The sequence below is a fragment of the Mobula hypostoma genome, chromosome 6 (assembly GCF_963921235.1).
Source record: "Mobula hypostoma chromosome 6, sMobHyp1.1, whole genome shotgun sequence".
In the NCBI taxonomy this organism is placed as follows: domain Eukaryota; kingdom Metazoa; phylum Chordata; class Chondrichthyes; order Myliobatiformes; family Myliobatidae; genus Mobula; species Mobula hypostoma.
Window position 1 is genome coordinate 102,658,283 of NC_086102.1, and position 14,810 is coordinate 102,673,092.

General features: G+C 44.6%; 1 protein-coding gene across 1 annotated transcript; it reads left to right on the top strand.

Moving 5' to 3' along the window:
* Positions 1 to 2,135: 2,135 nt before the first annotated feature.
* On the top strand, positions 2,136 to 14,567 carry LOC134347601 (beta-crystallin A2-like). Its single transcript, XM_063049958.1, has 5 exons — positions 2,136 to 2,154; positions 6,596 to 6,773; positions 9,020 to 9,161; positions 13,570 to 13,712; positions 14,334 to 14,567. Exons 2-5 carry the CDS (start codon positions 6,616 to 6,618, stop codon positions 14,479 to 14,481), a joined length of 591 nt encoding a protein of 196 aa, XP_062906028.1. The 5' UTR covers positions 2,136 to 2,154; positions 6,596 to 6,615; the 3' UTR covers positions 14,482 to 14,567.
* Positions 14,568 to 14,810: the final 243 nt, after the last annotated feature.

Consider the following 14,810-nt stretch of genomic DNA (forward strand, 5'->3'; position numbering starts at 1 on the left):
ATATCATCTTGTTCTATTTGTACCCACCTCTACCACTTCCTCTGTGCATAGTTCCACACATGCACCTACCTCTGTGCAAACAAACTGTATCTCAGAAGCCCCTCCTCTCTCACCTTATACTGATGCTCTCGTTTTTAGACTTCTCGATCCAAGGAAAAAGACTGAGACCATTCACTGTGTCTCTACCAATGAGGATTCCATCAACCTCTATAAGGCCACCCCTCAACCTCCTTCACTCCAGGGAAGGCTCAGCCTATCTATTCACTCCTTATAACTCAGGTCCTCCAGTCCTGGTAAAATCCTTGTGAAACACACAAAATGCTGAAGGAACTCAGCAGGTCAGGCAGCATCTATGGAAGGGAATAAACAGTTGACAGTTTTGGCTGAGACCCTCCACCAGGACACGGAAGAACGGGGGAAGAAGCCAGAAAAACGTGGAGGGAGGGGAAGGAGTACAATCTGGCAGGTGATAGGTGAGACCAGGTGAGGGGGAAGGTGGGTGGGTATGGGAGGGCATGGATGGTGAGAAGCTGGGAGGTGGCAGGTGGAAGAGGTAAAGGGCTAAAAAGGGAGGAATCTGATAGGAGAAGAGAGTAAACCATAGGAGAAAGAGAGGGAGGAGAAGCACCTGAGGGGAGTGATGGGCAGATGAGGTGAAGATAGTAAACCATGGAAGAAAGGGAAGGGGAAGGGAGAACCAGGGGAAGGTGATGGGCAGTTGAGGAGAAGAGAAGGGGTGAGAGGGAATCAGAATGGAGAATGGAAAATGAGAGAGGGGGAGGGGGAGAAATTACCAGAGGATGGAGAAATTAATGTTCATGCCAGCATGTTGGAGACTAACCAGACTGAATATGAGATGTGATTTCTCCAAACAGAGAGCGGCAGTTAGAGGAGGCCAGGTCGTCACCGGGCGGTCTTGCCTGTTGTAGTGGACGGAGTGAAAGGGTTCGAAGAAGCGGTCTGCCAATCTACGTATGTTGGGTCTTGTGAATTTTTGGCACCTTCTGCAGCTTTTCCTATACAACCATTGTGCAGTGTAAATCTTAGGTTATTTCATAATTCAGAGAATGACCATATTCCAGACGGTAAGAGAAAGGAATAGGAGAGGGTCCAGAGGAAGTTCATGAGAATGATCCTAGGAATGAAAGGATTAATACATAAGGAGAATTTGATGGCTCTGAGCCTGTACTTGCTGGTGTTTAGAAGAATGTGCCAAGTGGGGGGCAGGGGGGGGGGGCTCATTGAAACCTATTGAAAATTGAAAGGCCCAGATAGAGCGGATGTGGAGAGGATGTTTCTAATGAGTGGGGATGTCTAGGACCAGAGGGCATAGCCTCAGAGTACAAGAGCATCCCTTTAGAAAAAGATGAGGAATTTCTTTAGCTGGAGGGTAGTGTTTCTATAGAACTAATTGCACAGGAGACTGTGGAATCCAAGTCATTTGGTAGATATGAAGTGGAGGTTCATAGGTTCTTGATTAGTAAAGGTGTCAAAGGTTACAGGGAGGAGGGAGGAGAATGGGATTGAGAGGAATAATAAACCAGCCATGGTGGAATGGCAGAGCAAACTCTATGGGCCCAATAGCCTAATTCTGTTCTTATGTCTTATAGTTTTATGGTCTTATGGTCTTATTCCCCCTTTGATTTTACGCCCACTGCAAACCATTGATTGTGAGTTTTAGACTAAAATTGCACACGACTAATTAAAACTTTGCAACTAGGATCTTTCATGGCGCTAACTCCCAAGCAAGGGAGAGAGGGAAATAGTCTGCGTCTAATCCCTCTAAACCACTGTGGTATGTCCAAAGTATTGTATTTGCAAACTGGTGTGCGATGAACTCTGTTGGCGGTCAGGCCAGGGTGTTACATCAGTCTCATTTTCTAGTGTCCTGACTGCAGATCAAACACGGAACCAGCATTTTCCATTGTTGTGTTGTCGAGGGAGGGGGTGAAAGCTGATCCCTTCAACAATGAGCCCTGGGAATTTGCATGGACAGCTCTTTGGCTCATTTGGGTTTTCACAAGGCTGCAGGCTTGCTGAGCCGGCAGGGTTAAAACCCTCTGCACATACACCAGGGATGGCACGGGATATAAAAGAGGGCTCACCAGCCCAGAGCAGCAGCAACCTCTCTGGATCCAGCCATCGCACAGCCAGGTATTCTGTATTATTTGGTATTATGTGTTGTGTAACAGATATTGCATTATGGCTGATAGAAGGCGGCAGAATTCTAGAGAGTGTGTCCAGTGGGGGTAGGAGTTTTCCCTGTGGAGTGAAAGAGGATGAGAGGTGATGTTACAGAGGTCTACAAGATGACAGGAGGCTTAGATAGATTGGACAGCCATTGACTTTTATCCAGGAAGGAAATAACTAATACCAGGAGCATTATTTTAAGGCGATTAGAGAAAAGTATAGGGGGGATGTCAGAGGGAGTTTTTACACAGAAAGCTGTGGGTGCGTGGAACACCCTGTCAGGGGTCATGGTAGAGGCAAATATGTTAGGGGTATTTAAGAAACTCTTAGATATGCACATGGATGATAGAAAAAAAGGAGGGCTATGTGAGAGTGAAGGGTTAGATTGATCTTAGAGTAAGTTAAAAGGTCTGCACAAAATCAGTAGCTGGAGGGCCTGTACTGTGCTTCAATACTCTATGTTCCATGTTCTATATAAGGCCCATGACTGCCTCTTATGCATAGTGGAGTTCTTCAGTCTTCAGACTGAAGATAGCAATGCAGATTATATTGTCACTGGTCTACGTAAACACCTGGTGAAGGATGCATGGAATGTGTTGCCAGGGGTAGTGATGGGCCCAAATACACCTAAGGGGCTCTCAGAAAGGCACTTGATTATGCAGAGAATCGACCGAAGGCAAGCTTTTCTCCCCCCATATTGGCTGAGACTAGAGCTAGAGATCATATGTTTAAGGTGAAATGTGAAATATTTAAGGGGAACCTGAGTGGTAACTTCTTCACTCAGAGGATGGTGCAAGTGTGGAATGAGCTGCCAGAGGAAATGGTAGATGTGGGTTCAATTGTAATATTTAAGGAAAGTACATGGATGAGAAGGGATTGGAGGGATAAAGTCTGGCTGCAGGTAGAAGGGACCAGACAGGAGACTGATTCAGCAAACACAGAGTGCTGGAGGAACTCTGCAGGTCAGGCATGATTAATCCGTCAATATTTTGGGCCAAGACCCTTCAAAGAGAGACAGAAAGAAGGGATTGGATGTCACTAGCTTATTTATTTTGGTACAACATCATGTGCCGAAAGGCCTATTCCTGTGTTGTACTTTTGTACGTTCTATTTTAAATTACCAGCAGTGAAGAACTTACTCTGGGAGTATAAAGCAGAGCAATATTTTCTTTTATTTATCGATGCAGCACAGTAACAGGCCCTTCCAGCCCAGCGAGCCCTCAGCACCCAGTTACACCCTGTGGCCAATTAACCCTTATGTCTTTGGAATGTGGGTGAAACTGGAACACCCAGTGAAAACCCAGGTAGTCATCGGGAGTGCGTACAAACTCCTTACAGGCTGTGGTGGGAATTCAACTTGAGGTGCTGGCGCTGTAATAACTTTGCGTTATCTGCTACGCTACCATACTGCCCTGTAAGAATATTCACTGGAGTCACAAAGTTATCCAGTGGAGAATTTAAACTTGCAATAACCAGTATATTTGGAATGTTCTCTGATGTTGCACTGGTCGGCCGCGCTTTACCAATTTTATGGAGCCTTAATTCTTCATAAAGTTTTCTCACTAGTAGTATGGTTGCTGAACACAGTCATGTCACAATACACTCAGTAACCACTTTGTTAGGTATGTCTTGTACTTAATAAAGTGGCCATTGAGTGTATGTTCGAGGTCTTCTGCTGCTGTAGACTAGCCACTTCAATGGTTGCTGTGTTGTGTGTTCGGAGATGCTCGTCTGTACACCACTATTGTAATGTGTGGTTATCTGAGTTACTGTCAACTTCCTCTTAGTTTGAAGCAGTCTGGCCATTCTCCTCTGAATGCTTTCACTGACAAGGCATTTTTGCCCACAGAACTGCTGCTCATGGAATGCTTTCTGTTGTTCACGCTATTTACTGTAAACTCTAGAGACTGTCGTGTGTGAAAATCCCAGGAGATCAGCAGTTTCTGAGATACTCATAAAATCCTGTCTGGCACCAACAATCATTCAACAGTTAAAGTCACTTAGATCACATTTCTTCCTCACTTTGATGATTGTACTGAACAACAACTGAACCTCTTGACCATGTCTGCACACTTTTATGCAGTGAGTTGCTGCCATATGATTGGCTGATTAGATATTTGTATTAATGAGCAGGTATACAGGTGTATCTAATAAAATGGCCACTGAGTGTATGAAGTGATACATTCTGAGAGAAAGAATGGGGAAAATTAATAAAAATTTTAAAGCCAGAATAAAGTGTAAAAGATTAAAGAATAGCTTTATGCGTCACATGTGCATCGAAACATAGCATGAAATGCGTCATTTGCTGCATCATATCAAACCAATGAGGATTGTGCTGGGCAGCCTGCAAGTATTGGCACGTTTCTGCTACATGCAGTGCTGACAAATCACTATGCTAACCCCACATCTTGGGAATGCGGGAGGAAACTAGAGCACTTGGAGGAAGCCCACGTGGTCACAGGGAAAATGTGAAAACTCCTTATAGACAATGCTGGATTTGAACTCCAGTCTACAGCCTACTCTGTAAAGTGTGGAAAATAGGAGACCTTGATATATACAGATTGAGTAAGTGGTTTACCAAGAACATAGGATTTTGGATCTCAGAGCAGCATGGGTGGGGGCGGGGGGGGCAAGTATGAGGAAGTTCTGTTGAAAATCTATAAAGCCCCGGTGAAGCGGAAGTTTGAATGATGTTGCTCCATTCCTTATTTACGCCAGTAGTTCTGGTGGTGACAGATTCATTTTATAGGCTCAGGGACAATCCACAAAAAGTGTGATTCTTCCACAAAGGAGAGAAAGTACAGATGAAAAAGGTTAGCTTTATTTGTTGTGCGTATATCAAAACATTGAAACATAATGCAAACACGAGGAAATCTGCAGATGCTGGAATTTCAAGCAACACACATCAAAGTTGCTGGTGAACGCAGCAGGCCAGGCAGCATCTCTAGGAAGAAGTACAGTTGACGTTTCAGGCCGAGACCCTTCGTCAGGACTAACTGAAAGAAGAGATAGTAAGAGATTTGAAAGTGGGAGGGGGAGTGGGAGATCCAAAATGATGGGAGAAGACAGGAGGGGGAGGGATGGAGCCAAGAGCTGGACAGGTGATTGGCAAAAGCGGAACAAGTGCTACACATACCCCTACACTTCCTCCCTCACCACCATTCAGGGCTCCAGGTGAGGGGACACTTCACCTGTGAGTTGGCTAGGGTGATATACTCCGTCCGGTGCTACTGATGCAGACTTCTATATATTGACGAGACCCGACGCAGGCTGGGAGACCGTTTCGCTGTGGCCACACATTTTAATTCCACGTCCCATTCCCATTCTGATATGTCTATCCACAGCCTCCTCTGCTGTCAAGATGAAGCCACACTCAGGTTGGAGGAACAACACCTTATATTCCGTCTGGGTACCCTCCAACCTGATGGCATGAACATTGACTTCTCTAACATCCATTACTGCCCCACCTCCCCTTCGTATCCCATCGATATTTATTTATTTATTTATTTATTTATTTATTTATTTATTTTTTCTCTCTCCTTTTTCTCCCTCTGTCCCTCTCACTATACTCCTTGTCCATCCTCTGGGCTTCCCCCCTCCCGCTTTCTTTCTCTCTATGCCTCCCATCCCATGATCCTCTCATATCCCTTTTGCCAATCAACTTTCCAGCTCCTATCTCCATCCTTCCCCCTCCTGTCTTCTCCTATCATTTCGGATATTCCTCTCCCCCTTCCACTTACAAATCTCTTGCTATCTCTTCTTTCAGTTAGTCCTGACGAAAGGTCTTGGCCCAAAACGTCGACTGTACCTCTTCCTATTGAAACATAATGTGTCATTTAGTCGATGACCGACACAGTCAGAAAATATGCCGGGGCAGCCGGCAAGTTTTGCTACACTTCTGGTACCAACACAGCATGTCATATCCACAACCTGCAAACCCAAACCTGCACATCTTTGGAAAGTGGGAAATAACTGAAGAACCCAGAGGAAACCCATGTGGTTATGGCGAGAAAGAACAAACTCTTTAGAGACAGCAGTGGGAAATAATCCACTTTTGCTGGTGCCATAAAACATTATGCTAACTGAGATGTTACTGTGCTATCTTTCTCTCATGTCATCTAGATAGAGCAGAACTGTTTTCAGAAGAGGAAAAATCAGAGGGATGTGCTCTTAAGCATCTGTTTTCTTCAAGCTTCTTAGCTTTGTGAGTCACAGGATGGGAGCCAGGCAGACCAAGTAGGACTTGATTTCACACAAAGAGAGCAAGGGGGAAGGTAGAGAGATTGGGGGTTATGCAGATGAAAGCAAGATGAGCTAGACAGCCAGCAAGCTGAATCCAAACACTGGCGATCTCCCCTTGGCTTTTGATTTGAATTTCAATTGATCTTTCTTGTTATTGTTATAGTTGATACAACCAAATTCAAGATGACAACCCAGCCAATGGATTCCATGGGACAGTGGAAGATCACTGTCTGGGAAGAGCAAAACTTCCAGGGAAAACATTGTGAGTTCATGCTGGAATGTCCCAACATCATGGAGCGGGGATTCAACAAGATCCGATCCATTAAGGTAGAATGTGGACCGTAAGTACCCAACTTTGATGCCTTGTTTGTGCCACACTGCCTTTTCCAACTTCAACTGGGGAAAGAATGTGAGGAAATGCCAGAGTTTGATTTTTGCTGGTGTTTTTATTACCTGCAGCATCAACTGTTCCTGGTGAGTCTACCATCTTGCCTTGTCCCTAAACTTCAGTTCACTCATGGTGCTGTAGATCAACCATTACCAACTCCTGTCCAAACATCATCTTGCACACATTTGCTTTGTCTACTCACTCCTCAACTTTAAAGTTCTCGCCCTATTTCCACTCTCTATGGCTTTGCCTGTTCCACTCTCTGAAGACTCCACCCACCCTGAACATTCTCTCTTCTCCTCTCCTCCATCAGGCAGTACGTACAAAAACCTGCAAAATCATCACAATTCACGAGGTGAGCTAACTGATACCAGTGGCTCAAGAGCAGCACCTACCCGACTGCTATAACTATTGAATGGCTCCATAGTACGATGAGATGGACTCTTGACCTCACCACCTTGCACCTTATTGTCTACCTGCACTGCACTTTCTCGAGAGCTGTTACACTTTATTCTGCATTGTTATTGTTATGGTATCATAAGCTTGTTATGGATGTAACAAGATCACTGTGAACCAAATCAATATTGGAATGTGCAATGTTTCTTATCATTATTAACAGATAATGAGATCTGTCTTTCTTTATGAGCTGAAGAAGCATTTCCTATTCTGCATTCTGTTCTTGATTTACCTTATTCTCCCTCAATGTGCTGGGTAACGATTTGAGGTGTATGAACAGTATGCAAGACAAGCTTTTCTCAGCACATGTGACAGTAATAAACTAACTGCAACTCCTCCGGTCCCAATGCTCTCTAATGCCTCAGGGTCCTCCGATGGTTTTTGTGTCCTGATTTTATCACTCTGCTGGTATCAGATAAGTATTCAGTCATCCAGCCCTTAATCTCAGCCCTCTCACATGGACTCTCTAAACTCCTCTTCTGCAGAGACACCTCACGTGGCTATGACTGAATAATTTCTAATATCTCCTTTTTTGGCAAGAAACCATATTTTTGAGACTGTGGTGTTTGGTTCTGGATACCTCATCCAGAGGAAATACCCTCCCCAAACCTTCCCTATAATTTTCATTCTTCAATTTTTATTTCCCTAGACTTGAGAATAGAGGCTCCTCTTTCTCAGTCTCCCCAACCATTGAACCAAACTCCTCCAGCCAAAAACTCCTCCACATGTGACACTTCGCTTCTGTCGCCCGGGCTCAGCCACTCACCTCGACTCATAGTCCCCCCAGGCGAATCCAAGCTCTAGACGGTCATCCACATACGCCAAAACTCCACTGGCCAACCTCAGAGTCGCTTGGTTCGCTGTCGTCTAGGGAGACAGCCCCTAGCCCCGCCAAACTGGGTTGGCCAGGGGGGCTTCAACTATCTCCAAAATGCTTTCCCACTAATAACTCCTCCCGTACTCTCATTCCCTTTTACTTTATCTATATCTTTCTAATTTGTTGAACCCATTCCCCTACTATATCGTTTAAAGCCCTGTCCACAGCCCTAGTTATGTGATTCACCCTGTCCCTGTATGGTTCAAGTGGAGCCCGTCCCATAGGAACAGATCCCTGCTTCCCCAATGCTGGTGTCCCATGAATTCAAACCTGTGTCTTCCACACCAATCTTTGAACTCAGATCTTTGTACTTCTCTAATTCTAACCTGCTCTTTCTGAGATTCAATCCTCCACCACCTGTGACCACTCCAACAAAATCCAATCATCTAAACTCTGAATATCCCTCCTAAACCTCTCCCTTCACTAAAATGTTTCTTGATCCCCCTTTCAGTCTGCCTGTCCTGATATCTCCATTTTAAACATTAGATTGGTTGTCTTCTAAAGTTTCAGATATTCTGGTGTTAAATCATTGTAAGTTGTTAAGCCTTGTTAAGCCATTGAACATCTTCTTCCACTTCTTCCCCTCCCTCCATCTCTCTCTCTCTCCTCTCGCTTTCTCACTCTCTCTCTCTCCCTCCCTCTTTTTCTTTCTCTCTCTGTCTATCTGTCTGTCTGCCTCTCTTTCTGTCACTCTGTGTCTATCTCTCTCCTTTTCTCTCTTTCTGTCTGTCTTTCTTTCTCTCTTTTTTCTCTGTCTCTATCTGCCTGTTGTCTCTCTTGGCCTCTCTTGTCTTCATCTTTGTCTCTCCCTGTCTCTCTCTGTTTCTCTCCCTCCCCCCACCTTGCTCTCTCCCTTTGATGTGTAGCTGGGCAGGTTATGAACACCCAGAATTCCAGGGACAGCAGTTCATTCTGGAGAAGGGAGACTATCCTCGCTGGGATGCTTGGAGCGGGAATAGCGGCTACAGGACTGAGCATCTTCTCTCATTTCGCCCCATTAAATGTGCTGTAAGTTCTCTGATTATTTGTTCTTTTTGCTGTCAGCTTCTGAAGTTGCCCAGTAGATCCAAGCCTGTGACAACCAAAGTGGCGTGATGTTGTGGGCCGTTCCTCTGAACAATTGAATTCCAGGTTACAAAAAGTCACTGGCTTCACTTAGTGTAGTTATCAAAACCTTTCCCCACCCCCTAGTGCACAGAAAGCAAACCACAAAGTCTTTGAACTTGAACTTGAAGTTCAAGTTCAAATTCAAGTTTATTGTAATTCAACTCTATTCATGTTACTGTCAAATGAAACAATGTTCCTCTGGACATGTTCCAAAGTGCACACAGTACATATAATCCACAAATAAATTAACAAATAATAATGTGAATTTATGACAAGTTAAAAAGTAAACAGTATAACACTATGGGCACTTCATACATCATGAGACCTTATTGGTGGCAGGGAGTGCAGTATCTCACAGCCTGGAGGAAGAAGCTGTTTCCCATCCTAACAGTCCTGCCCTAATGCTACAGTACCTCTGCCTGATGGGAGGGGGTCAAAGAGATTGTGGGGTGGATGGGAGGGATCATTGACAATGCCAAGGGCCTTGAATATGTAGCAGTCCTGAAAAATATCTCTGATAGATGGAAGAGTGATCCCAATAATCCTTGCAGCTGTCCTCCCAGTCCTTTGCAGGAACTTGCACAGTCAGATGCTTTGCAATTCCTGTACCAGACGGATGTGCAGCCCGTCAGGACACTCTCAATGGTGCCCATATCTGTAATATCTCAGGATCAGCAGCTTCACTCAACAGTTGACCATGGACTAGAGTGTGTAAGGCACAAGATAATGTATAGTTGCAGGATAATGTCCACTTGATATAGCTCACATGCATTTATGTATGTTCAATGCAGCATAACATACTCATATAAATACATTTCTGAGATATTGAGTCATAGAGTCACAGAGCACCACAGCACAGAAGCAGACCCTTCAGCCCATCGAGTCCATGCTGAACTGTTATTCTGCCTCATCCCATTGACTTGCACCTTCATACCTCACCCATCCATGTACTTACACAAATTTCTCTGGAATGTTGCGATCAAACCTGTATCAGTTTTTCCACTGTCATCTCATTTCACACTCTCACCACCCTCCGAGTGAAGAGGATACCCCTCAGGTTTCCCTTAAATATTCACCTTTCACCCTCAACCCATGACCTAGTCTCACCCAACCTCAGCAGAAAGGCCTGCTTTTATTTAGCCTATCTATATCCCTCATAATTTTGTATACCTCTGTCAAATCTCCCCGCGATCTTCTACGCTGCTGAGAATGAAGTCCTAACCTATCAATCATTTCTTGTAAATCAAGTCCCGGCAACATCCTCCTAAATCTTCTCTGTCCACTTGTAATCTTGTTGACATCTTTCCTATAGGCATTATGTAAATAATGTAAATAATGTAAAATAATTCACAGATGTAATATTAGAAGATGTAAAATAACTCACAGACTGGCGAGTGTTATGATTTATGGATTCACAGAATAAAACACAGTATTTATGAAAATACACAGAACAAAGCACAATGGCCATGTTTCTGCACAGCTGGACTTTGGTCAGCAATATTTCCTCTCAGGTTGGGTGAGACTAGAGCTAGAGATCATGGATTAAGGGCAAAAGGTGAAATGTTTAAGGGGAAACTGAGGGGGAACTTCTTCACTCAGAGGGCGATGAGAGTGTGGAATGAGCTGTCAGTGCAAGTGGTGCAGGAGAGATCGATTTCAACATTTAAGAGAAGTTTGGATAGGTATGAGGATAGTAGGGGTATGGAGGACTATGTCTGGATGCAGGTCGGTGGGAGAAGGCAGTTTAAATGGTTTGCACAGACTAGATGGGCTGAAGGGCATGTTTCTGTGCTGCACTTTTCTATTACTCTATGACTCTGTAGAGTGCAGATGCAGGTTTTCACCCTGAAGTGTCGACAGTTCCTTTCCTCCCACTGATGCTGCCTGACCTGCTGAGTTCCTCCAGCAGATGGTTTGTTGCTCCAGTTCCCAACACGTACATTCTCCTGTGTCTCAGATAAGTGCATCAAACGGCATTGAGACATTAATCAGAGACACTGTAATTCCTCTCTTTCCCTCTTCAATTCGGGATTTGATCAGGATAAACATCTGCTGTGCGAAAGGAAAACAGCAGGATCTGTGGAGCCCACACCAGTCCTACCACGTTCATAGAAACATAGAAACATAGAAAATAGGTGCAGGAGTAGGCCATTCGGCCCTTCGAGCCTGCATTGCCATTTATTATGATCATGGCTGATCATCCAACTCAGAACCCCGCCCCAGCCTTCCCTCCATACCCCCTGACCCCCGTAGCCACAAGGGCCATATCTAACTCCCTCTTAAACATAGCCAATGAACTGGCCTCAACTGTTTCCTGTGGCAGAGAATCCACAGATTCACCACTCTCTGTGTGAAGAAGTTTTTCCTAATCTCGGTCCTAAAAGGCTTCCCCTCTATCCTCAAACTGTGACCCCTCGTTCTGGACTTCCCCAACATCGGGAACAATCTTCCTGCATCTAGCCTGTCCAATCCCTTTGGGATCTTATACGTTTCAATCAGATCCCCCCTCAATCTTCTAAATTCCAACGAGTACAAGCCCAGTTCATCCAGTCTTTCTTCATATGAAAGTCCTGCCATCCCAGGAATCAATCTGGTGAACCTTCTTTGTACTCCCTCTATGGCAAAGATGTCTTTCCTCAGATTAGGGGACCAAAACTGCACACAATACTCCAGGTGTGGTCTCACCAAGGCCTTGTACAACTGCAGTAGTACCTCCCTGCTCCTGTACTCGAATCCTCTCGCTATAAATGCCAGCATACCATTTGCCTTTTTCACCGCCTGCTGTACCTGCATGCCCACTTTCAATGACTGGTGTATAATGACACCCAGGTCTCGTTGCACCTCCCCTTTTCCTAATCGGCCACCATTCAGATAATAATCTGTTTTCCTATTTTTGCCACCAAAGTGGATAACTTCACATTTATCCACATTAAATTGCATCTGCCATGAATTTGCCCACTCACCCAACCTATCCAAGTCACCCTGCATCCTCTTAGCATCCTCCTCACTGCTAACACTGCCACCCAGCTTCGTGTCATCCGCAAACTTGGAGATGCTGCATTTAATTCCCTCATCCAAGTCATTAATATATATTGTAAACAACTGGGGTCCCAGCACTGAGCCTTGCGGTACCCCACTAGTCACCGCCTGCCATTCTGAAAAGGTCCTGTTTATTCCCACTCATTGCTTCCTGTCTGCTAACCAATTCTCCACCCACACCAATACCTTACCCCCAATACCGTGTGCTTTAAGTTTGCACACTAATCTCCTGTGTGGGACCTTGTCAAAAGCCTTTTGAAAATCCAAATATACCACATCCACTGGTTCTCCCCTATCCACTCTACTAGTTACATCCTCAAAAAATTCTATGAGATTCGTCAGACATGATTTTCCTTTCACAAATCCATGCTGACTTTGTCCGATCATTTCACCGCTTTCCAAATGTGCTGTTATCACATCCTTGATAACTGACTCCAGCAGTTTCCCCACCACCGACGTTAGGCTAACCGGTCTATAATTCCCCGGTTTCTCTCTCTCTCCTTTTTTAAAAAGTGGGGTTACATTAGCCACCCTCCAATCCTCAGGAATGGCCTCAGTGGTAGGGGCCGTTGAGGTTATTGATGCTGTGCCTCTGCCTGCATTAGATGGTACATAGATTGAAATGAATCACGTGTGAGATGGTTATGGTCAGGATTCAACTGGGAAAATGCACAAACTCCACAGCAAAGGATGTGAGATGAGAACATAGATCATAGAACACCACAGCATAGTACTGGCCATTTGGCCCATGATGTTATGCCAAAATTTTATCTCCTAAGATCTATCTACCCCCTTCCCTTTTCCATGACTCTCCATTTTTTCCATCGTCCATGACTTTCTTAACTGATCATAATCACCCATGTGCTGATCTACAAGTTTCTTAGCCGATCATAATGTGTCACCTTCCACTCTCTGTGTAAAGGGTTTACCTCTGACATCCTCCCAACACATTCCTCCAGTCACTTTAAAATTATACCTCTGGTATTAGCCACTCTATCCTGGGAAAAAGTCTCTGGCTAGCCAACCGATCAATGCCTATTATTTTGTCCAAGGTATTGCATTGGTGTAGATATTGGTGTATACCTCTACCAAGGCCTATCTCGCTCAACACATGCTCATAAGGCATGCTCTCCAGTGCAGGCAGCATCCTGGTAAACCTCCTCTGGACCTTCTGAACACCATAAGAAGTGTGATCCTTTATAGACTCTGTCACATTGTCAAACTACATTTGCAATGTAGTCAATCTTTCTCCATCCCCTTCTCTCCTCAGAGCCACAGTGACAGTAAGATCTCCCTGTACGAAAACGAGAACTTCCAGGGCCGCAAGTTTGAACTTTCTGATGACTACCCATCCCTGCAGGCCATGGGTTGGTGCAACAAAGAGGTTGCCTCCCTCAAGGTCCACTCTGGAGCGTAAGTAACCGGTGATTGACAGCGCTGTGGTATCTGATAACCTTCACTGACTCAGCCTTGACCCATTGTTTTCAGACAGTGCCACAAGCTGGTCAGGGTATCTGTGGTGTGATGAACACTGGGTATACGTGTGAAGATAAAGAAGCTGGGTTCCCACTTTTAACAGGGTCAATTTTGTGTTGTCCATCCTCCGTAAGGCATCAAATTTTGTTCAAACAAGTAGTTCAATGAGGTATAGGTTTTTGTTCCTCATTGATAACACAGTAAGAACATAGAACATAGACCATTACAGCACAATACAGGCCCTTCAGCCCATAATGCTGTGCTGATCCTTAAACCTACTCCAAGATCAATCTAATCTTTCCCTCCCACATAACCCTCAATTTTTCTATCAATCGTGTGCCCATCTAAGAGTCTCTTAAATGTCTGTAATGTATCTGCCTCTACCAACCCCCTCAGGCAGGGTGTTCCACACACCTGTCACTCTCTGTGTAAAAAAAAAAGCAAATTACTTCTGCTATCTCCTTCCTGTATACTTTCCTCCAATCACCTTAAAATTATGCCCCCTTGTAATGTTTTTGGCAATGTTTTACTACATGAATGGCGTTGTTGTCTTCCCAGTTGGGTTGGATACCAGTACCCAGGATACAGAGGCTACCAGTACATCTTTGAGAGGGACAGCCACAATGGAGAATACAAGAACTACACGGAGTACAGTACCCAGGCACACACCAACCAGCTGCAGTCCATTCGCAGGGTCCAGCACTAGATGGTGAAGCAAATTACAACGAGGGGCGGGGAGAGGCGAACGGCACCAACCTGCCTGTAAAAGAAGGAAACAAACTAAAAAAACAAATAAAATAAATGCAGCTTGCCAAATATCTGAAGTTTGTTAATTTAAGTTCAAGAGTAAATATTAAGCACAAGAGATTCCGCAGGATGCTGGAAATTTGCCATACTGCTGCTCGATCAGAGTCCCTCCAGCAATTTGTAGAAGATGAAAACCAGCTCTTTTGTACATCGAAACATATGCAGAGTTTGCATTGAATCAGATCAGTGAGGATTGTGTTGGGGGTAGCCTGCAAATGATACGACACT